The sequence below is a fragment of the Orycteropus afer genome, unplaced genomic scaffold (assembly GCF_000298275.1).
Source record: "Orycteropus afer afer isolate SDZICR_OR568_19922 unplaced genomic scaffold, OryAfe1.0 scaffold00067, whole genome shotgun sequence".
NCBI classification, from domain to species: Eukaryota; Metazoa; Chordata; class Mammalia; order Tubulidentata; family Orycteropodidae; genus Orycteropus; species Orycteropus afer.
In genome coordinates, this window is record NW_006921654.1 from 5624802 (window position 1) to 5651768 (window position 26967).

Sequence of the window (26967 nt, forward strand, 5' to 3'; positions counted from 1 at the left end):
CAGCAATAAGGAAGGGAACTGGTAAGGGAGGATGGGCAGAAGAGAGGGGGAGCTAAGCTTATCTACAATCACCATTTTACCAAAAATCACACTGGTTCAACCACATGGGAAGCAAAGGTTAAACTGGCCTATGTAGCCCAGCAAATATTAAGAGCTTATACCAAGGCAGTCAGGTCTGAGTGTGGCTGTCACAGCTGGCTAAATGATTCTTAAAGGGACTCCCAATTCCACAAGGCCTGATGCCTCATCAATCTGAGCTCATGACAAAGTTCCTTTGTATTTGTTTCAGAAACAATACAAAGAAGTTTTACCTGGAACAAGTTCACTCCAAAAACTGCTCATGTTGCTGGTTTTAACAGGTCATGGAATCATGTGGCTCCTAACAGACTCCACCATTTCTTAGAAGGTTCTACTGATTACTGGGGATTTAAATTCAAGCAGACCACTAAAGAAGGAGAGATTAATGCTACCTTGGCATATACAAGCTGTACACCTGTCTTCTATGCCAAGGACATGGGTGGGCTTGGCTTGGCTTCTTGGCTCCATGATCTCCAAAAGAAGTGAAGTGGAACTGGGCCTTCCCTCACATAGAAGGAGGATGCCCAGCATGCTCCTCCCAGCCTAGCTTCCAAAAGAAACAGCAGACTATCAGGGGCTATTATTAGGAACCATGCTCCTGTTAATGCTGTGGAAACAAGAGCCTGTTTCAGTTCATGCCAAGTTTTTTCATGGTCCGCCAGCGATCCTTAATCATCACAGCTGTTCGATTAACAAATGGGTAATTTTTAGAAATGGCAGCCCAGTTTCCTTCTCCATATTTCTGCACTCCAGACTTGATCCATTCGCTTTCTTCCACAGTCCATTTCTGCAAAAGAAAATCAAGACTCATCACAACCTGTCCGCCCACTTCCTCACATCTCTGACCAAGGGAAGAGAAAAATCGAGAATCCTAGAGAGAATATTCTGAGCCCAAAAGCAGGGATTATATTTGGAAAACATGATACAGATAATATATTAACACTATGGATTTGGGCCTTTAATGATTTTCAATGTCTTTGTCATTTTATTCTCAACTAATTATCAATCTTGAGCTTAAAGCTTCAAACAAATGTGTGATATTCATGTTTGAGAAAGAGTGTCAGGCTTCTGTTCTCGGTTCTTCTCCAGACGATTGACTATTTAACCTGGTTCAGATTATATGAAAATCCACAAAACAGACTTGTAACAGGTACACGCCTCTGAGAAATGGGGACTTATCTGACTTCTGTCCTACCCACAGATGAGAAAAGATAATCTCTAATTACCTGTTTTTTTGTTATGCTGGTTATACTCTCTTCTCCTGGTGCTGCTGAAAAACATTAAAAGTAGGCTTGTTTTAGAATCCCTAACTTTCACAAACTACACACACAAAAAGACACAGGATGTTTCCACAGGGAAAACTTAATTCAAATTTCTCAAATACTGGTAAGAGAAGGAACACTGCTACAGGACAGTTTCTTTTTTCCCTTAATTTGCAAGATACCAGTCATTTTACCCCATGAGAATCCATCCAAACAAAATGCTTTATAACCAGGCATTCAATAAATGTCTTAGGGTGGATTTTAAAGTTCTGGTGATACAGTGGTTAAAGCACTTGGCCACTAACCAAAAGGTTGGAGACTTAATGCACCAGCTGCTCCATGGGAGAAAGATGTGGTAATCCACAAAGATTACAGCCTCAGAAACCCTAGGGGGCTTCCTACAGGGTCACTGTGATTCAGAATCAACTGGACAGCAACAGTCTGAGCTTGGTTTATGACGGCTTTCAGTTTCTTTAGCAAAACCAGTATCAGTTTCTAAAATTACTGTGGGACTGTGATACTTAAAACCTGTGTTATGTGTAATTTCTGCTTAATAACTCCTTGCTAAGTGCTGCTTTGAAATAACATGGTTTTATACCAGACTTTTTAAATCCCTTTTCATTTTACATAAGTACAGCGTGGTTCAGTTCCCTAAACAAAAGAACAGGGCAATTACTGCTTCTTATTCCCGTGGAACAGGCAAGCTCAAGCTACATGCACCAAGGTAATTTTTAAAATAGGCCAATGGGCTATAGATGATGAAAGTATAAGACATGCCATTTCAAGCCTTCAAGAGCTGGTTAAAAAGCTACAAGAAAAGGCAAAGTTGCATAAACATGAAACTTGCAGAGCATCTGCCACATCAGATGCCACTATCCTAACAATGTTTTCTAAACAGTGGAGGAAGGTGGTTCAGGAAAAGGATACTTAGAGGAGTACGTTATTCTAAGATAATAAAGTATTTCTTACTCTAGAAGTAGATTTCTAAAGGTGACAAATCTGGACAACAGAAATAGATGTTTCTAGAACTCTTGACATCATGTTTAAAATATTCAATGCCATTTTTACTGTTTTTCTGTTGATTCCCCATTTTCTGTTTGATCCTGATCTTAACCATCTATGTTTTTGCCAACGAAGGTACTTTTCAGGGATAAAAAGGATTACCATTGTTTATATTCAAATGTCTTATTGTTGTGTGCTACAGAGTTGATGCTGACTCTTGACAACCTTATATGACAGAGTAGAACTGCCCCATATGGTTTTCTAGACTGTAATCTTTACAGGAACAAGTTGCCAGGTATTTTCTCCCAGTGGAGCTAGTGGGTTCAAACTGCTAACTTTCTGGTTAGCAGACAAGTGATTTCACTACTACACCACCAGGGCTCCTATAACCCACAGCCATTGTGTTGATTCTGACTCATTCCAGTCCCATAGGACAGAGTAGGACTGTCTCGTAGGGTTTCCAAGGCTGAAATGTTTACAGAAGCAGACTGTCACATCTTTTTCCCATGGAGTAGCTGATAGCTTCAAACCACTGGCCTTTTGGTTTGTGGCTTAGCACTTTAACAACTGTGCCACCAGGGCTCCTTAAGCCTCCAATAGAACTCCCACAACCTAGATTTAGCATTTAGATATTTTCCACTCAGACGTAAAATATGTAGTGGGAGAGATTTTAATGCACATGCTATAAAGTTTAGTATGAATTATGCAAAAGCAAAATTTTTCATCTTAAGAAAAATAATTTCTATGCAGAAACTGGTAAAGAGATTCTTTTACTTACTTTAACAAGTAATGCATGGAAAGACAATTCTATGTTTTCTAATTAAACCATTTAGAAGGACACCAACCACAACAGCATGTTATTATTAGGTGCTGCCAAGTTGGTTTCAATTCATAATAAAACCCTGCCTGGTCCTACGCCATCCTCAGTCATTGCTATATGTCTGAACCCATTGTTGTAGCCACTGTGTCAATCCATCTCATTGAGCGTCTTCCTCTTTTTTGCTGATCCTCTACTTTACCAAGCATGATGTCATCCTCCAGGGATTGGCGCCCCCAGATAACATGTCCTCAATTCTAAGGTACACTCTGGCTGTACTTCTTCTAAGACACATTTGTTCATTCTTCTGGCAGTCCATGGTATATTTAATGTTCTTCACCAACACCCTAATTTGAAGGCATCAATTCTTCAGTCTTCCTTATTCACTGTTCAGCTTTTGCATGCATTATGAGGCAACTGAAAATATCATAGCTGGGGTCAGATTAACCCTCAAAGTAACATCTTTGCTTATTAACAATTTAAAGAGGTCTTTTGCCCAATGCAATATTCCATGTGATTGTGGATCTAAGTAAAATTAAATCTTAACAACTTCAACCTTTTCTCCATTTATTATAGTACTACTTTTTGGTCCAATTGTGAGATTTGTTTTCTTTATGTTGAGGTGTAACCCATACTGATGGCTCTAGTCTTTGATCTTCGTCAGTAAGAGCTTCGAGTGCTCTTCACCTTCAGCAAGGCTGTGTCATCTGCAGACTGCAGGCTGTTAGTAAGTCTCCCACCAGTCCTGATGCTGCATTCTTCTTTAGTCCAATTTCCTGGATTATTTGCTCAGCTCACAGATTGAATGCATATGGTGAAAGGACACCCTGAGACATACCTTTCCTGATCTTAACCCACGCAGTATTCCCTTATTCTACATGAATGACTACCTCTTCGTCCATCTACAGGCACAAATCTAGAATGCCCATTCTTTGCAATATTATCCGTAATTTGTCGTGATCCACTCAGTCAGAGGCCTTTGCATAGTCAATGTTGTTGTTACGTGCCATCGAGTCGGGCCCGACTCACAGGGACCCTTCCTTGGGTTTCCGAGGCAGTATCACTACGGAAGTAGATTGCCCCATCTTCCTTCCGAGGAGTGGCTGGTGGGTTTGAACCGCCAGTCTTCTGGTTAGCAGTCAAGTGCCTCAGGCACTACGCTACCAGAGCTCCCTGCATAGTCAGTAGGACACAGGCAGACATTTTTCTGGAATTCTCTTGCTCTCAGCCAAGATCCATCTGGTATCAGCAATGATGTTCTTCATTCCATGTCATCTTCTGAATCCTGCTTGAATTTCTTGTATAGGATTTTTTAAAAATAAATGCTATACAGTAGGTTTTATTAAAAACAGGAATTTTCTTTAAAGTGATGCTTCCACACTCTCCTCTGTTTAATGAGAAAGGAGATAAAAATGACTCCTTATGAATCAAAATGACGTCAAGAACCTTTTAAACTTTTTCTAACTTGAAGATGCAGTTTCTAGAACATTTATGTGACAATAATACACATATGTGTACTTCAGCAATGCTAAGAATCTCCTAGCTTACCCTGAACTTGAAATAATTCGTCCTCTTCCATCCAAGTATCTTTTTCTTCAATCCCATTAGAGTTGTTCCACTTGCCTCTGGGTAGTCTGAGGGGAGATCAACAGAATGACACGGTATAAAACAAATTCATCTTGAGCCCTTGGCTCACTCTTCCCAGTCTCACTGTGACTACACGCAAGGTTCATCCACACACTACTCCCAGATCCAGTGCCTTTTTCCCAAGCTACCTGGTTGTCTCCTAGACTACAAGACCATCCAGCAAACGCTGCACCTAATACATCACTGCCCCCTCAAACTGTGGTACTGCTAAATACTGCTAATTTCTGCCTCCAGACTGATCTTTCTCTTCCCAGTCCCCAAGTTCAAGCCCATGATGTCTTTCACCATTATTACTCCAGGCTCTCAACTGCTACTAGCTCCTTTCCCTTCCAAAGCCACCAGAACAACTGTTCTAAAATTGCATTCCTCCTCTGTTCTGTGATGGCTTCCCACTGCCTATAGAATGAAGCCTAAATGCCTATGAGAATCAAGATCATCCAGTTTGGCCCCTTTCTATTTCTTACTAGGCAGGCCCTTCTTCCCATCAACTCCCAACCACAGCCACAGCCACTTTGCCACCCTGCTTTTCTCACTGTCCTGCAGTAAGCTCTGCACTCTCTTTCCTCTCTAGATTCTAAATTCCCTTCCCTGGCAAGTAAAATCCTACCTATCTCTGGGCCATCCTTCTTAATGACGCCTTCACTAACTGCCCCAGCACACACAGAAAGCAACCCCTCCTCTGCCCCTACAGCACAGGACTTAACACTTTACTAAACAGCTGTTTCACAGTGTACCCCTAACTCTAACCTCCTTGTAGGCAGTGGCCATATCTTCATTTGTATACCTCAGATACCTAGCACAGTAACACACACCCTAAAATGAGGTGGAGAAACATTAGCTAAACTAATACTGGGATTATCAAAGAACTGGGATTATGCAAAGGAATTTTACCATCAAAGATCAGAATAAACAACAAGAATCCTTTAAACATGAAATGTTAAGTACCATGACAGCCAAAAAAGTTCCTAAGCATAAAAAATAATCTGAAGCCCCAATTATTTTAAGAAATTAAAATTATAGCTCATCTTTTCTACTCAACTTCAACTGTGTTCACCTGATTAATCACTCTGAACACTGTGCACATCACAGAGATAACTGCCCCACACAAATCTGACCTCAGAATTACATCTTTTACAAAACATACAAAAAGTCTCAATTAAAAGTTTTAAGGTGTTTAAGATCACAATGACCTGTAAAAGTTGACCAAGAGAGCAGACACAAACATCTGTCCCCTTCCTTCTGTCCTGTGAAAAACTGTTACCTTTAAGGCTGTCCGAGAATTTTGCAAGGAAGTAATGAAAGTGACTTGCTTAACCAGTACAAAGGCTCTGCTTGTAAAATTCCTTGAGTTCCAGGAGTTAACTCTGAGATTACCTAACCAAGAACTGAGACAGATGGTAGGCTGTTGACTTCCTTTGTTTTTTAGTTGAATCATATCCCAAAATGTTATTTCTGAGAAAAATTAATTTACTTGAGACAAAATGGGGAAAAAAATGATACTAGCTTTGTTAATTTCTACTTATAAATAAAGGTCAGGCTGAAGTACAATTTAAGTTTCTATCTACTCATCCAAATGCTGGAATAAAACGGATTTTAATTCGTCTTTTAGTGAGTCATGTCCGTGGGAGTGGCTGTAACCTCTGCCTGCCCACAATCTTCCAAGATCCCTTTAGTAACTGCTTCCTCCTTTGAATTCTATATGAAGGTTCTGGTACTCAGTTGATGCTGCCTGGTGAATCTCTCGTATGACAGTTTTGCACTGACTGCCTTTCCTGACTTCTGTCGTGTAAAGCACCGAGATCTGAGTTCTGATCTTAACCATTAGGTGTCTGTATGATCCTGGGCGAGTCAGGTCACTTCGTGGTCCTAACACTCCTCACTGGTTAAGTTGGAAGAAAGCAATAGCTTAGCAGGTTTGGCAAACTACAGCCTGTTGTTTTTTTTCCTAAGTCCCTTGAACTAAGAATTATTTTTGTTTTTGAAGAGTTAAAAAAACAAAAAAGTATACGGCAAAGACCATATGTGACTAAGTCATATTAATCCTCTGGCCTTTTTCAGACATTTTGGGAGTCATCCTTTAAGCAGGAAGAACCCAGACTTATTACTTGGTTAGTATCTGTTCAATTCTTGCCATGTGTGAGGTGCTGTGGGATTTAAAAATCTGTTAGCTGTAGCCACTGCCCCAGGTGGCAGGCCCTGCTCCTGCCTCGCCTTCCTCCTGAGTTTACTTCACCTGATTTCTTCCAGGCCCTCACCCCTCAACTGACAGTCTGCGACCTCCGTTGTTCCTTCCAATACAAAGCAGATGTCATTGCCTGTTCAAAGTCCCTAGTGACGTCTCATGGGGTTTTCAGATTCGTTATATTAGAATTTTCTGGGGCATATTTAGAAGATAAAAAAAAAAAAAGCTCTGGTGGTAGCACCTAAGGCATTTGACTGCTAACCAGAAGGCTGGCAGTTCAAACCCACCAGCCACTCCTCAGAAAGACTGGGCAATCTACTTCCATGGAGATACCATCTCGGAAACCTGAGGAGGGGTGCTGTGAATCGGAAACAACTCGACAGCAGTGAGTTTGAATGTTTTTTGTATATAGAAAAACAGACTCCAGAACACCATGACCTCCTCCCTTTCTAATGCAGCAACCAGGGGCCTAGGAATATTTTTATAAATGTTACACCAAAGAAAACCCAAACTCACTGCCATCAAGTCAGACCTGACTCATAGTGACCCCTCCTTGGGTTTCCAAGGCAGTATCACTACAAAAGTAGATTGCCCAGCCTTCCTTCCGAGGAGTAGTTAATTATAATTATAATGAAGCCCAATTTGAGAATCTCTGCTTGATAGAATAAAACAGAATCTCCAGATGGAGCCCATCTACCTATCCAGGCTTTTCTCCCTTCCTGAGAATGTTCTCTGTGTGTGAGGCTTTCTCATGTCTTTATGCAGTCAGCTCCCACTGCCTAGAACCCCTGCCCCCAATATGCTTAATGACTACCTACTTCTCCTTGAAGGCCACGGTTGCTCCACCTATAGCTTTGTTGAACCGTATCAGATCTTCTTCCCCTGAGCTCCCAAGGTACCCATCATGTTTTTCTGTTAAAGCAGGGGTCACTATACTTCTGTAAAAGGCCAGATAGTATTTTTGGCTTTATAGCCCATACTGTCTCTGTCACAACTACCCAAAGCTGCCACAGACAATACGTAAACGAAAAGGTATGTTGGTGTCCCAATAATTATAAAAAGTGACAGCAGATGTATTTGTCCCAAATGCTATTATTTTTCCCAATTTCCACTTTAAAGTACCCATGACATTTCATTACATAGCCCTGGTACATGAGTGAGGAGAGACCTTCACAAATCCTTTACAAAGACCACTATAATCATGCCCTCTCCCCGACACTTCCTCATCTGTTAATGGGACCAATACCTACATTTCACATCATTGTAAATGAGGTCACATATCCAATGAGAATAGAAGTGCCCATCAGCTATGCCCATCTGTCAATAAAGAGACTGGCTTCCAAAGGCAGGTAGTGGTGTGAATAGTGCCAATTTGTGCTGGAATATAAATCATGCATCAGGAGCCACAGCCCATCAGGGCACCTAGCACACACATGCCAGAGAACAGGTCCTCAAATAACTACAACACAGAGCAGTGGCACAGATGGCAACAGCTCTAGGAGTCCAGCAAGGTGACCGGGGAAACGTTCATGGTGGCAGAATTTTAAGAGGCAACTTGGTCTGTGTGGTGTACAGGACCTGGGCTTTTGTGTCATGACTTGGATTAAAAATCCCAAAGCCCAATTCTGCTGCTTTTCAGCTTTGTGACTTTTCTGAGCTTTCTTCCCCTATAAAATGGGGCTACTATATCACCTCACAGCATGAGGATTGCAGACTGTAGAGAGATTCAATCATATCATCTATGTAAGTGCTTGGGCCACAGAAAGCACTTCATTAACATCAGCTCCTCTTGCCTCTGAAGAACGAATGGGAATCTGACAAGTAATGATGGAGGGATGATAGTCCAATGTGGGGAATGAGAGGAGAAACAAAAGTCCAGTAGTAGAAACAAACACAGCGTGTTCCTGAGAGAAAGCAGACCAGCTTGTCTGGAAGAAGGATCCACAACAGAGCACAGAGGGGAGCAAAACTCAGACGCCTGGTGGGGGTCATATTACGGAGAGTAAAATTCTAGCATTCTGATCAGTGCTCCACAGTACCTAGCAGAATGTGGGACATTAGTAAAGGGTGCAAAACAAGAAACATCAGTCTCTTGTAAGAGTCAAAGTATAAGGTGGCCCAATTCAAACAAATTTCCTTTAACAAACAAGGCCAATATTTAGTAGTCAAGGCACTCAGAAGTTTGCTAAAAAATGAGTAGGAGGCTCTGAAACCCTTTCATTCTCACTCATGCCCTAGCGCAATGCCCAGAAGCTACGTGTGGGGCTTCAGAATTGGCAAGGATGGCTATGTCATCACTCCCCATTACCAAGTCATGTTCTAGCAGTCTGAGCAAGCCTTGGTGGTAAATAACTTAGCTGACGTTTACTTCATTCATGGATGCAATACCAGGCCAGGCCCAACCAGGGCCAGCAACCAGCCCCAAAACTGCTACAAAGAGAGTCTTCATACTTGAGATTCTTCTCCCTGGAGAGAGGCTGGTTGAGAGCGGTGGCCTTGGATAGTGACGCCGGAACGACCTCCTGGGTGTTGTTGAAGCCAGTGGTTGGCTCTGAACTCTGGCTGTCCTCCTCCAAAACCAATCTGCTTATTGTCATGCGCTTGGCCTTGGGCTGCAGTTCAGAGCCACCCTCAACCTCAGCAGGGGCTGAACTTTCTTCATCTTTTCTCGGTCTCTTGTTTTTGAGGCCTGCGGATGGTAGGGGTGCTTGATGAGGAAGTACCAGATCCTTCTGGTCTAGTTTTAAGAAGGCTGCCTCAGAATCCTTGGCAGTGGACAGGGCCTTGAAAGCTGCTTTCAAAGTCATAATCCCAATGGTGGTTGGAGGATTCTGTTGCTGCCTAAAAAAACGCCACAAACATACAAGGATCAATTTCACAACTACTGGTACTCATCCATTGAAACAGCCATAGCTTTTTCAAAGTCTGACACTTCAAATTAGAGGACTTGAGGACTCACCATTTAAACAAAAAGTAAGAGATAAGTTAGTATAACACAACTGTTACTTGTACATGCCTCTAATTTAATAAATATAGAGACTTTGAACATGATCTCTAAATTGAATTACAGCATTTAAGCGCCAAGTCAGAAAACTGTAAAGAAACTATAGGCATTGGTACCCCCTCCAGAGATCTCCTGAGGCAATGTGCTAGTCTAACCCTTTAAAGCAATGTTTTCCATTATGTAAGAACCCTGAATAGTGCTAAAACCAAAACCAAAACCAAACTCACTGCCGTTGAATCAGATCCCTCCTTGGGTTTCTGAGGCTATATCACTACAGGAGTAGATTGCCCCATCTTCCTTCTGAAGAGTGGCTGGTGGGTTTGAACCACCAGCCATTCTGGTTAGCAGTCAAGTGCCTTAGGCACTACGCCCCCAGAGCTCCACCTGGGCAACAACAGATGATCCCGCAATCGCGACTCTTGTTCCAGCCATCCCATCTAACCCTCATGTGACAGAAGGAAAAGCTGAGTCTCCACTCTGCCCCCTTCTCCGACGGTACACTTATGAACAGATCTGGAGGATTCTCAAAGTAAGAAGCATGTCTTGGAACTATGAGAAACTGCTTTTTAAAAATGAAGCTTATCTTTCATTTGAAACAGCTAACATGCTTTAAAAGGAGCCCAGGTGGCACAGTGGTTAAGCACCCAGCTGCTAACTTAAAGGTGAACAGTTTGAACCCACCAGCTGCTCCACAGGAGAAAGACATGACAATTCTGCTTCTGTTAAGATTTATAGCCCTAGCAACCCGATGGGAGAGTTTTCCTCTGTTCTATAGGGTCACTATGAGTCGTCAGGATTGACTTGACAGTGGGTTCTGGCAATGGGTTAAGATGCCTTAAGTGAAAACTGTTACAAGGGTCAACTGCCAGTCTGCAGACCAAGGCCAATTGGCAGGTGTGTTCTGTTGGCCTAACCTATGGGAAATTTCTTTTTCTTTTTACATTGGACTAACATTCAAAAGTTGGGAAATCTCACACAAAAATCTAAACTGGAGTTGGGGCATCCTCAGACATTCCCACATAGCAACAAACATATGAAACTGAAAAGGCCTGCCCTCCCTAGTTCACACAATCCCACTCTCTCGCCTGTCTCATCCTAGGTCTGCTTCCCTCCTGTACGTTTTCTGCCAGGCCCCCCAAAGGCATCTAAACTTGTGACCCCTACTTTAGCAGCTGGTCTTGGGAATCCAATTCATAGATCTCGATATTGCTTTCTAAGTATATTAAGAGATCAGGTATCCACAAGAAAGTGCTGAGTAGATACCGGCAAAGCAAGGAGAGAGAAATAGAAGGAAAGGACCTGTGAGCAATAGCCAGTTGGGAACTTCTATCACAGGTCCCAAATATCCTGCCTTCAATATGCTCATTTTCCTAGGGTATGCTCTGTATCTCCCACAGAGCCTTGTACAAGTAACCCAGTAACGTGTCAGCAAGCCAGTCACTGAGAGAAACTGATCCCACTCTAAGGACATGACCCCAGAGTCTCCCCCAGTTTCACAAAAGGGCATCCCTCTCACCTGGTGGGTTCTCTGAGCGGCTTTTCCATAGACTCTGGTACTGGCTGCTTATCTTCCTTCACTGTGCTTGAGGCAGGAGACTCAGATTTCAAAGCCTTTTTGGCCATCTTAGAAAGGAAGAACGTCATCAGGAACAGGAAGCCACAGAACTTCACTAATTCTCTGCTGCTTTCACCATGAACACACTCAGTAAGCAAACAAGGTCACTTGCAAACGCAATCTAGGCATAAACTGGAGGAGGATGTAAAAAGGAAGAGACCTTACAGTTGTCTCAAATTTCTGCCTTTACTTCCTAAAAAAAATTGTAACATCTCCAAACATGGCTATAGATGTTAACCATCTTGACATTTTAAGAATTCTTTAATCTTTTCAACATCCAATCATTATATGATTTTACTCATTTCCTCTTTTCATCCATCCTACAAATCTTCCTCATCCCTGACCCAGTGTTTTTGGTGTTATGTACAAAACTCCAAGTTTTTTTTCAAGGTTAGGATAATAATAAATATTAGTATCTTCTAATTTATGTACAGAATTAGCACTGACTGTATTTCCACAAATGTGTTATACCTTAGTAACAACCGGTTGGAATTTCTTAACTACACCGTACCTACAGCCCTCAGTACATCAGTTTTGCTCTAATGCTGCCTGCTCATCTGCTACCCTCTGACTTAAGTTTTATCCATTTCTAGCCAACCCAGTATCCTTCCATTTCAGATATGTGTATCTGTGATGCGTGATGTCTTAGGAGCAGAGAGTTCTAGCCTCACATACAGGCAGGGCAGGTTACTATTTTTCAGTTACCTGGAACAAAGGAGTGGATCCTAGGTCACATTCAAGTGAACTGAGATTTGTTCCTTAAATATTCCAAACTACCTACTTTTCATGTAATTTAAGATTTGTAAAATCACTGATAGATCATTGACATTACCCTAATATAGGCCTGACAGATACACAACTATGTGATAGGATGTTTTCAGCATTCTCAAAATCCTACTTTGGGAAAAAAAAAAAAAAAAACCAACTTCTCATTCAGTGTTCCTTTATCACAGCCCCACCATCCAGGACAGCCTGGGCTCTGGCTCTTCCGCAGGCTGTCCAGAGCCCTGCTGCTTCTGGTCTTTCTGTGTCTTCATTTGGCCTTTTCTGACTTTTATCATACTTCTAGTCACACAGTTCCTCCAAGTCCTTGCCTTTTTCCTGTTAACAACCCTGTTGTGCCACATCTACTGTCTTTCTCCCAAAGCTCAGCTCAAATTTTGCCTCCTTTGGGGAGCAAGCGTCAATTTTAAGTGAATGTTCTCCCACTTGAATCACAACAGATTAATTACATGTAAAGGAGGTAAAAATGGGAGGCGAGAGAGTCCAGGTGTGTTCCATTTGTCTCTGCCAGGATGTCTGCTTCTGCATATTTAAAGCATTTAATTAAGGAAGACAGTAACTAAAATTCAGTCTTTTCCACACATTCATTCCTTTAAAAAAACTTGTGGAAAGAGCTGTCCTTTTCTATTCCGTGCACATGCTCAAGGCCACAGGACAGGCACAGGCAGAGAGGAAAGGCAAGGCCCACCGTGAGGAGGTAGGGCTCCGAGTGATCCAGGTGGCTCTCCAGAAAGCGCAGCATCTTCTGCTGGAAGATCTCGTAGGAGAAGTTCTGGATCACAGGGTGAGCCACGTTCTTTTCACGGATAATATTCAGGAGGTCATTTCTCAGTTTCTACACAAAGGACCAATTGTTGCAACATGAGAAAGGAACACTCAGTAAAAATTCAATGATGACAAGTCAAGAGAGAACACTATCACAACTTTCCCAAGACTGCCAATGAAGATCACTGGCGCAAACGTGGGAAGGGAAGCCTAGCGCAAAGAACTGGTCATATAAAATGGTTCAGACATAATGGTTTACTGTACAGTAAAATACATAATATATGAGTAAGTTCCTTATATATGAATATAGAATGATCTACAGTGAAAAATAAAATTTTAAAAAGATTCAAAATATTTAGAATACGTTGTAATGTGTATGACAATAGGAGAAATGGCTGTATGTCTGTGTGTCTGTGTATACTCACACATATATCTGTGTATGTGCTTGCATACACAGAATATCTTTGAAAGGATAAAAGGAAAAGTAACCAGGTTGCTTCTGAAGAGGGGAATTACAAGTAATGGTCAGAGAAGAGAAAATTTTCTCTAAATTTTTGTGGTACCTTTTGAATTTTGCATTATGTACATGTATTACCTTTGCAAAAAATACAATTTAAATTTAAAAATAAGAACAAGGCTCTGACAGAGCTTTTGAAACCAGAAAACAGAGGTGTTAATCCTCACCAAGGCAGATTCTCCTCAAGTGTGTGGGATTAGCATTTATGTAAACAAAGTTAGAAGCATTATAGATTTGTTAGCTTAGTACCTGGCACTAACGGCTTAAATAAATGTTCTGTCACAAACCAGACAGGAATGTGGTAAGTAAATTATTTATGTAATTTGTCTAAAGAAAATATATTTTTGAAGCCAGTCTAACATAAGTCATCTTTGGATATAAAATACCGCATGCAAAAGGTGTTGAATATTTAGAAAATATTCCTGACAAAGAACCCTTTCCTTATTTCCCCACAAAAAGCAGTGAGTTGGATATAAGTGGTAAAAGCAGAAATTTATCAAATTTACCTGAGTTGTGGGGTCCTTGGACATATGTTTTTTCAAAATTTTTGAAGCCTTTTCAAATTCTTTGTTTTTGATACAAATAATGACAGCCTACAGAAGGGATAAAAAAAAATTTACTGTTGTAATAACAACAGGTGTAATCATAACATGAAAGAGCAAAATTAACTACTAGAAGTAAAACAAATCTTACATACCCTTGAGCTTTTTCACATCATTCCAGATGCTTGTTCTTAACAGCTACCCATTCCTCAAGTACTGTGAACAACTGCAGCCCTGCACGGAAGTGTGTTGCTACCTCAGTTTGTGGGGAGGAGCATTTCCATATGACATTGGATTTTGTGAAAAGCTGATACAGCAAAACCTGATGATCCCTTGCATTATGGACCATATACCCAATTGCAAACAGGGCCTCTTAAGAAAAGGTAGAATGGACCAGAGTTATTCCAGGTCCCTGCAAAGTTCACAACTGGTTCTCTCTTTATGGAAGCAAAAGCTTTGATTTAATTTTGGGGGAAGTATACTGTGAAAGGGAGCTCTGGTAGCATAGTGCCTAAGGCATATGACTGCTAACCAGAAGGCTGGCGGTTCAAACCCACCAGCCACTCCTTGGAAGGAAGGCTGGGCAATCTACTTCCATTGAGATACAGCCTCGAAAACCCAAGGAGGGGTTGCTATGAGTCGAATAGACTCAATGGCCATGAGTTTGGTTTTTGGCTTTGATACTGTGAAACGAAGCAGTGGTTAAGCACTTGGCTGCTAACCAAAAGTCTGGCAGTTCAAATCTATCAGCTCCTCCGTAGGAGAAAGATGTGGCAGTCTGCCTCCATAAAGATGACAGCCTTAGAAACCCAGTGGGGACAGTTCTACTCTGTCCTGCAGGGTTGCTATGAATAGGAATGTACTTGATGGCAATGGATTTTTGGTCATACTGTGAATAAATAAATAACCTGCTGACCACAGAGCTGTTTCCACTCAGAAAAGGCCTGAGGCCAGATATGCACCCGAATGAATACAGCCTCTCACTGCAGTAAACCCAGCCAGCATCTTCAGTACGTGCGCAGGGGATTACAGAGACTGACAATCCCAGCTCAGCTAAGGGCAGCAAAGCAAACAAAGTTCCAGGTAGGATGAGAAGCTCTCATCAGCCAGAGACAAAGAAGAGCCTTTCTGTAAAGAAACCCTGAGAGAATGAATATATGTAGAAGAAAAAGGACAGTGACTGAAAATTACAAAAGAAACTTTTAATATTCACCCACATTTGAAAAAAATCAGAAAAACCAACTAAAAGTTGTGAGTAATTTAGTTTTCTGATGGAATAATGTACCTTAAATCCTGACTCACAGAGAGAAGAGCACAGACAAATAGAGACTTTCTTTAAACATAAAAAAACACATACAAAAAAATGGAAGGAAAACTGGGCCGTATTTTCAGTTTTCACGAGGAAGAATATTTAAGGAAATAAAGACTGAAAAGAATAAACAGCCTGAAAATCCATTGCTGGTGATTCCCACCTTAATATGGTCAGCACAACCATACACAGCAAAAGGCAACTGGTATTAAATGCTCTTGTGTAAGCAACTGGAAGTTTTGCTGGTCAGAGAAGGTATGAAATAATTTTCACTTTAATCGATGACCATATTCACTTATATGTCATTTTCAGCAAAAAACAGTACTTACTTTCTTGATAAAGGTTTTACGTTTTAGAAACATATAGGTTCTATCATCTGTGTTTTTGTTGTTAAGCATCATCCACCCAGTCACTCCAACTCACAGCGACCCTCAGTACAACAGAACAAAACACTGCCTGATCCTGCACCATCCTCAGAATCCCTGCTGCGTTGGAGCCTATTTTTGTAGCCACTGGGTCAGTTCATCTCATTGAGGATCTTCCCTTTTTGCACTGACCCTCTACTTCACCAAGCATGATATTCTTCACCAGGGACTGGTATCTTCTAACACTACCAAAGTAGGTGAGACGAAGTCTGGCCATTCTTGCTTGAAAGGAGAATTCCGGCTGCAGTTCTTCCAGGACCCATTTGTTTGTTCTTGTGGAAATCCATGGTATTTTCACTATTCTTCACCAACACCATGAGAGCTCTGGTGGCATAGTGCCTAAGGCACTTGACTGCTAACCAGAAGACTGGTGGTTCAAACCCACCAGCCACTCCCCAGAAGGAAGGTTGGGCAGTCTACTTCCCTAGTGATACTGCCTCAGAAACCCAAGGTGGGGTTGCTATGAGTCAGTCGCTTTGGTTTGGTCTGGTCACCAACACTACAATTCAAAAGCATCTACTCTTCTTCCTCTTCCTTATTCATTGTCCAGCTTTTACATGCATATGAGGTGAGTGAAAATACCATGGTTTGGGTTAGGCACACCTTAGTCTTCAAAGTGACATCTTTTCTTCTTGACACTTTAAAGGTCTTTTGCAGCAGACCTGCCCAGTGCAATACGACATCTGATTTCCTGACTGCTGCTTCCATGGGTGTTGATTGTGGGTCCAAGTAAAATGAAATCACTGACAACTTTAATCTTTTCTCCATTTATCATGATGTGGCTTATTGGCACATTTGTGAGGATTTTTGCTTTATGTTGAGGTGTAATCCATACCAAAGACTATTCTTTTATCTCCATCAGTAAGTGCTTCTAGTCATCTTCACTTTCAGTAAGGAAGGTTGTTACTGAATCTTCCTCCAATCCTGATGCCGTGTTCTTCTTCAAATTGTTATATATAACACTTTTTATTAACTGGTTGTTGTTAATTGCTGTCAACTCACCCCCAACTAATGGCAGCCTTATATATAACAGAAAGGGCTGCTCAGTCTTCTGCCATCTTCATGATTGCCAGTATGTATAAGTCCACTTTGTTGCTGTTATGTCAGTATATCTCACCACACGTTTCCTTCTCTTCACTAACATTCTGCTTCACCAAATGTGGTGTCCTTTTGTAGGACACCTCTCTTGATGACACATCCAAAGTGTGTTAGTTATGTAGTGCTGCTGTAACATACAACACAAGTGGGTGTCTTTAAGGAACAAAATTTTATTTTCGCACAGTTTCAGAGGCTGGAAGCCTGAATTCAGGGCACTGGCTATAGAGGAAGGCCCAGGGGAAAGAGCTTTGTCTCAGCTTCTGCAGCCCAGGCGTTTCTCAGTCCTTTGGCAATCTTTCCATGGCATTTATCTTCCCCAGTCTGTTAGATTCTGTGTCTGTTCTGCTCTTTTTATCATTTAGAAGTGATCTGGTTTAGGAGAAACCCTACACTGACATGGACTCATTAACAAAGAAGGCCCTATTCCCAAATGGAATCACATCCACAGGTTTGGGGGTGGGGAGGGGGGTTAGGATTCCAATACCTATCTTAGGGAGACACGATTCAGTCTATAACAGTAAGTTGAGATCTTGCCTTCTTCACTTCTAAGGAGAATTTTGTTGGCAATTTCTTCAGAATCAATTTGTTCATTCTTCTTGCAATCTGTGATATACTCAATATTCTTTGTCAACATCTCAATTCAGATGCATTAATTCCTCTGTCCTGCATTTTTTATTATTTGGGTTTTGCATGCATATGTGGTGATCGAGAAGACAAAGTCCAGATGCATCTTAGCCATCAAAGTGACATCTTTCTCTTTTGCAGCTGATTTGCCCAGTACGGTATGTCATTTACTTTCCTAACAGCTGTTTGCATGATACTGATTGTTGATCCAAGTAGCATGAAACTGTTAACAATGCAACTTTTTCTCCTTTTATCATGATGCTATTTACTGCTCCAATTGTAAGGACTTCCATTTTCTTCATGTCCAGGCATACTTGAAGCTGTAGTCTTTGCTTGACATCATTAAGTGTGTCAAGTTGTATTAACTTTCAGGAGGTTGTGTCATCTGCATTTTATAGGTTGCTAATAAGTCTTCCTCCATGCCATGTTCTTCTTCATAGTAAATTTAACTTCTTGGGGATATACAGTCCAAGTTTTAACCCATGTATAAATTCCTGTAGTCACCACCCCAGTGAAGATAAAAATCATCAATCCAAAAACTTCCCTCATGCTGCTCTTCTGTAGTCACACCTTCCTCTATCTCTAAACCCTGGAAACCACTGTTCTTTTCTCTATCATTTTGTGTTTTCAGGAATGTCACATAGATGGAATCATATGGTATGTGTTGTTCTAAGGTACGATCATGTCAATTCCAACTTACAAACATCTTATGTACAAAAGAACAAAATACTGCCCAGTCCTATGCCATCCTCATAATAGTTGCTGTGTGTGAGCCCACCATTACAGCCACTTTGTCAACCCATCTCACTGATGGTCTTTCTCTTTTTCACTGACCCTCTGCTTCACCAAGCATTGTGTCCTACTTCAGGAACTGATCTCTCCTGATAACATGTCCAAATTACATGAGACGAAGTCTTGTCATCTTCACTCCTAAGGAGCCCAGCCATACTTCTTCCAAGACAGATTTGTTTGTTCTTTTGGCAGTCCATGGTATATTTAATAATCTTCACCAAAACCCTAATTCAAAGGTATCACTTCTTCATCAGTCATCCTTATTTAGTGCCCAGCTTTCACATGGATAAGAGGCAGTTGAAAGTACCATAGTTTGGGTCAGGTGCATCTTACTGCTCAAAGTGACATCTTTGCTTCTTAACACTTTAAAGAGGTCTTTTGAATATATGGCCATCTCAGTATGTAGTTTTATTTTCTTACATGCTGCATCCATGGGCATTGATTGTGGATCCAAGTAAAATGTAATCAATGACAATTTCAATATTTTCTTTGCTTATCATGATATTTACTGGTCCATCTATGAGGATTTGTTTTATATTAAGATATAATCCATACTGAAAACTGTAGTCTTTAATTTTCATCAGTAAGTGCTTCAAGTGTTCTTCAGTTTTATCAAGCTCCATTATGTTGTTTTTATTTTTCAAAGGATGTAGCCTTAGATTGGCTTCTTTCACTCAGTATAAATTCTGAGATCCATCCATGTTGTTGCAGTATAAATTGTTCATTGTTTTTCATTGCTAAGTATTTTTCCATTGTATGGAAGTACTCCATTTTGTTCATCCATTCACCGATTAAAACACATTTGGGTGGCTTCTAATTATTAGTGATTATAAATAAAGCTACTAAAACATTGAAGGGCAGGTTTTGGTATGAACAGAACTTTTCATTTCTCTAATATAAATACCTAGGAGTAGGGTTGTTGAGTTATATGGTGAGTATAAGGGAGCTCTGGTAGCATAGTGGCTAAGACACTTGCCTGCTAACCAGACGGCTGGCGGTTCAAACCCACCAGCCACTCCTCGGAAGGAAGGTTGGGCAATCCTACTTCCGTAGTGATACTGCCTCGGAAACCCAAGGAGGGGTCGCTATGAGTCGGGGCCGACTCAACGGCACATAACAACAACAACAACAACATAAGTTAAACTTTATAAGAAATAGTCAAAGTTTTCTAGCATGGTTATACCATTTTGTACTATCAGTAATAAGAGTTCCAGTTGCTCCACATCCTTACAGCTCTTGGTATTGTTAGTATGTTTTAAAGTTTAGCCATTCTAACAGGTGTGCACTGGTATTCATTGTGGTTTTAATTTTTATTTCCCTAATGGATAAATAGGAGCTCTGGTAGCGCAGTGCCTAAGGCACTTGACTGATAACCAGAAGGCTGGAGGTTCAAACCCACCAGCCACTCCTTGGAAAGAAGGTTGGGCAATCTAGTGATAACTACCTCAGAAACCCAAGGAGGGTACACTATGAGTCGGGTCCCACTCGATGGCACATAACAACAACAACAATGGATAAATGATATTGAACATTTTTCATAATGCTTATTTGTCATATATCTCTTTGTTGAGTCTTTTGCCCATTTTATAATGGGTTTTATAGAATGGCTTTTTTCCTTTTGAATGTTCTTTATATATTTTGGATACAAGTCCTTTCTCAGATATGTCATTTGCAAATGTCTATTCCCAGGCTGCAGCTTTTTATTTAACAACTCCTTTCTCAGAGCAAAAATGTTAAATGTTGATGAAGTCCAGTTGATCGATTTTTTTTTAATGCATCATTGCTTTTGTCATATCTAAACACAGTTTGCCTAGTCTGAAGTCATGAAAATTGTATGTATTCTTCTAAAAGTTTTATTATTTTATATTTAGATTGTGATCCATTTTGAGATAATTTTTATATGTGTTTCAAGTCAAGGTTCACTTTTTTGCATATGGACATCCAGTTGTTTCAACGCTGTTTGTGAAAAGATTGTCCTTGTTCCACTGAGTAATTTTTTTCTCATTGTCTTTGAATCTTTGTTAAAAATCAGTTAGTCATATTTGTGTATGTCTTTTTTAGACTCTTTCCTGCTCCACCATCTATATGTCTATCTGTTCACCAGTACCACATCAGACTTGTAGTTATACAGTAATTCTTAAAATTCGGTACTGTGAGTCCTCCACTTTGATCTGTTTTTCAAAATGTTTATTCTTGGTCCTCTGCCTCCTCACGTAAATTTTAGAATCACTCAAGGAGGGGTCGCTGTGAGTCACAATGGACTCAACAGCATGAGTTTGGGTTTTTTTCTTTTTTCAGTCTGTACCTAAAGAAAACCCTGTTAGGATTAGGACTAGAATTGTATTGTTAGGATATCAATTGGAGAGAATTGATGTCTTAGCTATATTAAGTTTTCTGGACCATGAACATAGGGTGCCTTTACATTTATTCAGTCTTGATTTCATTCATTAGCATTTTTATATTTTTCCACATACAGATCCTGCATGTTTTGCAAGACTTATACTTAAGTATTTCTTTTTCTTCCTTTTCTTTTTGGAGTAAATGGCATTGTTTTGGTGATTTAATTTCAAATTGTTCATTGCTAGTATATGGAAATACAATTGATATTTGCATGTTGATCTTGTATCCTGCAACTTTGATAAGCCTGTAACTTTTGTATATTCTATGAGATAATCTATATTGACTATTATGTCATCTGCAATTTTATTCCTTCTTTTTTGCAATCTGTAATGCCTTTTCTTTTTCTTGCCTTATTGCACTAGCTAGTCCTCCTGGTATCATGCTGAGTAATGTGATGAAATGGACTTCCTTGCATTGTTTACAATCTTAGGATCAAAGCATTCCATTTTTTACCCTTATATATGATGTAAGTTGTAGGTTTTCTTAGATAACATTTATCAAGTTGAGGAATCTCCCTTCTGTTGTTAGCTTGCTCAGTGCCTTTTACCATAAACTAATGCTGAATTCTTTCAAAGACTTTTCTGTGTCAATTGATATGGTCATATGGTTTTCCTTTTTTAACAGTGATCGATTTTCATTGAACCAGACTTGCATTCCAGGGCTTTAATGTCCCCACTCAGCCATGTACTTCCACAATTGCACCTGCATCCACAGTCCGGTAGCAAGAGGACAGAGCAAAATAAGCAAGAGTGATTCCCCCCAAGTTCTCAGGAATCACAGCTTCCAGATTTAGAAACCTAGGGATTTCTTTCACCCTCTTTGACCTCCTCTAGGAAGTCTCTTTCCTGCTTCTCAGACCAGAAGGTTTCTCTTGAAGCTCTGTTTACACCTGAGTCCAACCTGGGCATAAAAGAGATGAACCTCTGCATTTTCACTTGGCAGTTTTCAAAAATAAGCAGTTTCTTCTCTTACTATTATCTGTTAGGGTTTCATAGACTATAAGCAACAGCAATGGTTTCTGGCTAATTTAAACAAAAGGAAAATTCTAAGCATAGTTTTCCAATATTGGTGTGAAAGTTCAGGGAAAATGCCAGAAAAGACATATTAACAAAAGAAAAGAAAACTAAAACTCATAGAACTAAAGAAAAGTTTTAAGCAGCAGACACAAAAAGAAACTAGTACATTCTGGGAAGTAGGAATGTTCACTAAGTCTTGACAAAGCTTTTTGTTTTAAAAATTAAAGTCCTAAGAGAGTTTGTCTGAGGAACAGAGTCCCTTGATTTATAGGTTCACCAAGATCAAATAATGGGGCAAGGCCACAAAAGAAAATCAAGCTGTTATCAGAAGAGATGCAAAGGACAACCACGAGAGATCAAAAGGGCAGCATGTGCCCAAGTATAAAGTGCAGATAGGAAAGGATGAATGGAAATAGTAAAAGAGGGAGAAATGGGAAGAGTGCTGTTACCTTGTAGGGAAAGCAACGAATATGATGAATCAAATGTATGAACTGTTGAATGGAAAATCATTGTTATATAAACTTTCATCCAAATCATAATAAAAAGGGAAAAAGAAAAGAAGGAGAAACAAACAAAACAAAGGTGTGCAAGGGAAAATGTTACACAGAAAAAAATAAATGCTTCTCCAGGATCATGTCATACATGTTGCCTTCCCTAATTTCCAAAGAAATCTACCTTGGGAATATTTTAGTTATGAAGAGAAAACCAATGTAGTCTCAATATATCTAAAATCTTGCAGAAGCAGTTCTCAAACTTTTTGGTCTCAAGATTTCTTGATAGTTTTAAATGTTAATGAGGACCCCAAAAAGCTTTGTTTGTGTAGGTTATATATCTGTTGATATTCACTGTTATTAGAAATATAAAACTGAGAAAATGTTTAAATATTTATTAATTCATTAAAAGATAACAATAAAATTCATTAATGTTAACATAAATAACATTTTTATATAAAGTAACTACTTTCTAAAACAAAAGTTTAATGAGAAGGATGGCACTGTTTTACATTTTTTACAAATCTCTTTAATATCTGGTTTAATAGAAGACAGCTGGATTCTCATATCTGCTTCTGCATTCATTCTGCTGTAATATATTGTTTTGGTTGAAGTATTAAAAAAAAAAATCTGGCCCCAAACAGATATGAAGATAGCATTTTCAGAAAATGATGCGTTTTCTTCTTTGATTCTACACCAAAGTTTCACAAGTGAACTTCTCATACTGTTAAACATTAAAATTCATTAGTCTCAATAGTCTATCTTGCACTTACCCATGACTGGTTTTGTTAATAGTGTGCAACGAACATTTAGAAAATACTGGTTGACTGACTTATTTAGATCTTCCAAATGTTGATACAGCCATTAAAAATATTTTTAAAATCACATTTGTTAATAATCACAACTGATCTCATCAGGAAAGTATAAGTACTAGGAAGCTATCAAGCTCATGAATACAAGTTTCCCAAAATTACAGTTTTCATTAAAAAGTTGGAATTTTATCATTGGCAACAAATACTGATTGTTTTCCTAGAAGGCATAGATTCACTTTGCACATTTTCAAGAAAATGCCTGCCAATAACCCAACTCTGAATAATCATAGTTCATCAGTTGTTCTTTCAAATAAAAACTGTTCCATAAAAAAATTCCAGCTAGGTGAATAAGAACTCAAACAATCCCACAAGTGCTCAAGACAACCATAGTTTGATAAGCAGCAGCAATGCTTTATGAGCGCTTCCTAGTTCACCATACAAAATCCTAACGAGATGTTTAGCCGTGGATCTAGACTTAATACAAGTATTCGTTTGTACTGCTTCATCAAAGAGATTCTTAATTGAAACTAGCATTTTCTAATCTTGCAAGTGTGTGGCAATGAAAAATAGAAAGACTGCTAGTACAACTGGTCATGGCCTTGATTGTGCTAAAACACCAGCAGTTTTACCCATGACAGGGCATTAGCACCATCAGTGCAATGTCAGGGTGGTAAAAAGGCCACTGTTTTTAATATTGTTATGTAAATAGATCTGACCTCATGGATCCCCAGAATGGGTCCCAGACACCTCCACAGATCCCCAGACCGTAAACTGAGAACTTCCAGCTTAACATATAACTTATTTAATACTTAAAAAAAAAAAAAAGTCATAAACTTCAAACAGTGATCTTTACAAAGTTTCAATGCATTAAAAAGCCTCATTGAGCCTGAGCATCCATGTCATTGTTCCAAAGATGAACATTAATAGAGTCTATGACTCTAAATGAGAAACTGAAAAAAATAAATTGAAGAGACAAGTAATGAAGTATCATTTAATTACTAGGAGATCAGGTAACTCCAGCAGTCAGCTTCTAAGATGGCCCCCCATGATCTCCACCTCCTGGCTAGTCCCCATGGTCACCTCTATGCTATAGATGAAAATGAGCTCTACTACCTGAAGCCACCTGGGCCATGACACAGTGACAGTCCCCAAGTCCTATGCTAGCTTTTTTCTTGGTTTCAAGAATACTGCTGTGCGGATCTCCGTTTCTAGCTGGTTGATTATGCCAGTACCTCTGATTCTAATCTCTCTCCTCAGAAAGAATATTCCCTAGGCCTCTCTTTCTGTAAACAGTTGTAGGGAACAATAGCACAAAGTCAGGCCATTTCTCAAGGTCCCAGCTATCCACCTTGGTTTACTTAAACAAGGATAACCAAACCCAAGGCTCAGCTACTTGTACCCTTTCATAGTGCTCTTGACCAGTGCAATAACCTCTCAAATGCCAACCCATTTCCTGTATACTGTAGCTCCTCTTGCTAAAGCCACATGGAAGACACCAAAATGTCAAAAGGAGAGCATATGACATTAATGGTGCTTTTCAGGTGTGGAGGTCGAGGATGCCTGAAGAGATAACATCCATATGCATGTGTACTCAGAGACAGAATGTACAGAATCATCCCTGCTTTCCCTCCACCCTACACAGAAAAGATTAAGCACTTATATCCTCAAAGATCTCCAATTTTTGTCAAAACAAAAATAAATAAAAAACAGATCCTTACAGCCTCCTTGACCAGTTTTCTACTGGATTCGATCACTGCCTCTGTCAGTGTAAATTCCGTTTTAATCATCTCCAGCACATTAATAGCTGATTCCAGGGGTGTGAGCTCAGCCTCCATATCAAAGGAACAGTCTAGGACAAAGAGCAGTTTTCACTTTAAGCAATTTTTTAAGGAAGGAAAAAGTTATGTCAAAAATAAATAAATATATATATGCAAATTCAAGATTTGCATTCAATTTGCTGACATATAGCAAAAGCCTTACACACATGGATAAACTGTTGAGAAAAATAGGGGAGAAGATAATGCAATGAATGAAATCAATGAATGTAAAGTGACCATCTTTTAACACAGTTAAAAAATAAGATTACATTGTAGCATATGCATTTGCCTCTCAAATTTCAGGATACGCACATCCTCCTCAGGTCCAACTGGCCAGAAACTGAAGACAGTTTGCTAAACAGCTGTCCAGTTGAATTCAGAAATTAAGATGTGCTCAGACACTGGTAAACAGTTTCCCATTGGGGAAAAAATATCCACCTTAACATAATTCATCTTTGATACAACAAAACAGCTGTGGCAAGCAAGAAACAGGTGGGAGAAAATAAAACAAAAGCAACCAAGAAAACCGTAACTGAAGAAAAGTAGAGCCAGAGGGCAGACTCGTCGTAGAATGAAAAAGACCACTGTGATGGAAACCTCAGTAGCACACGTTAACCCGGAATCCTTCAATGCCGGATGGAAGTTTGAAAACAACAACATAACCCTACGTTAAGTAAACCCAGAGAACAACACGAAAACAGCCATACCTAAATTTTCCCCTTCTTCAATGCGCGACAGACACTGCATAACCCGCAGCAGCCGGGACACCGTATGCTCCTTCCCCAAGGGCCTCACAAGCAAAGCTGGGAAAGAAGACATCGTTGGCTCGGCGACCCCCAGCACCGACACCCAGTCCTCACTGATTCCCTTCCCCCACACTCCAACCCCCTTCCGCCGGCCGGCCCTCACCCTGCATGATGTCCCGGATCTGCCTGAAGTCCCCGTACCGGCTACCCCGAAAGGCCCGCAAAGCCTCGTGGAAGTAGAACTTGAGCACCCAGCGGTTGACCGCCGCCTCCAGCCTCGCCTCCCCCGCGCCCCGCTCCGCGGCGCCCCCCAGCCCCAGCTCGTGGCGCCCCCGTCGGGCCCGCCCGCCGCTGCGGGATGCCCGTCGGCCTGATGATCGCCCGTTGCCGTCGCTGCTCCCGCCTCCTCCCGCCATCGTGTCCGATCGCCGCGCGCCCTCGCCGCCGGACCGCTTCCTCGGCTGTGACGCCGATGGGTCACGCACGACGCCCGATCCGGAAGCAAGGCCTGTCGCCCCGGCGCCGGCGGCCATGATGTGAACGGTGCCCCGAGCCGCCCGCGGGCTTTTGGGAGGGAAAGGAATGTGGAGCCCCGAGGCCCCCTCTCGGACTCCGTAGTTCCCGGTGTGCTGCCGCAATGCCTGCTGGGACTCGGAGTCTGCGCCGTCCAGCTTGTGAAGAGAACCGGGTTTTGCAGTCCAGTGGTAACTTTTGCCGTATATTTACAGACTGCTTTACTAGAGAGACAGGGAGGGAGCTCTGGTGGCAGTAGTGCCTAAGGCATTTGACTTCTAACTAGAAGGCTGGGGGTTCAAACTCACAAGCCCCTCCTCGGTAGGAAGATTGGGCAATCTACTTCCACAGAGATTTGTTGTTGTTGTTATTTGCCGTCGAGTCGGCCCGACTCATAGCGACCCCTCCATGGGTTTCCGAGGCAGTATCACTATGGAAGTAGGATTGCCCAACCTTCCTTCCGAGGATTGGCTGGTGGGTTTGAACCGCCAGCCTTCTGGTTAGCAGTCAAGTGCCTTAGGTACTACGCTACCAGAGATACTGCCTGGGAAACGCAAGGAGGGGTCGTTATGAGTCACATGGACTCGATGGCAGTGAGTTTGGCCCGGTATACTAGAGACAAGGAGCCATGGTGGCGCAGTTAGCGCTTGGCTGCCAACAAAAAAGTTGATGGTATTTAAAAAAAAAAAAAAAAGTGGATGGTTTGAACA

General features: G+C 40.8%; 1 protein-coding gene across 1 annotated transcript; it reads right to left on the reverse strand.

Annotated features, from left to right (window-relative positions):
* Nucleotides 1–706: 706 nt before the first annotated feature.
* On the reverse strand, nucleotides 707–26277 carry TERF2 (telomeric repeat binding factor 2). The gene is made up of 10 exons (XM_007940307.2): nucleotides 25908–26277; nucleotides 25706–25801; nucleotides 24900–25030; nucleotides 14179–14265; nucleotides 13079–13225; nucleotides 11509–11615; nucleotides 9440–9829; nucleotides 4708–4793; nucleotides 1305–1348; nucleotides 707–865 (listed from the first exon to the last, which is right to left on the reverse strand). Exons 1-10 carry the CDS (start codon nucleotides 26275–26277, stop codon nucleotides 707–709), a joined length of 1617 nt encoding a protein of 538 aa, XP_007938498.1.
* Between the last annotated feature and the right edge of the window lie 690 nt (nucleotides 26278–26967).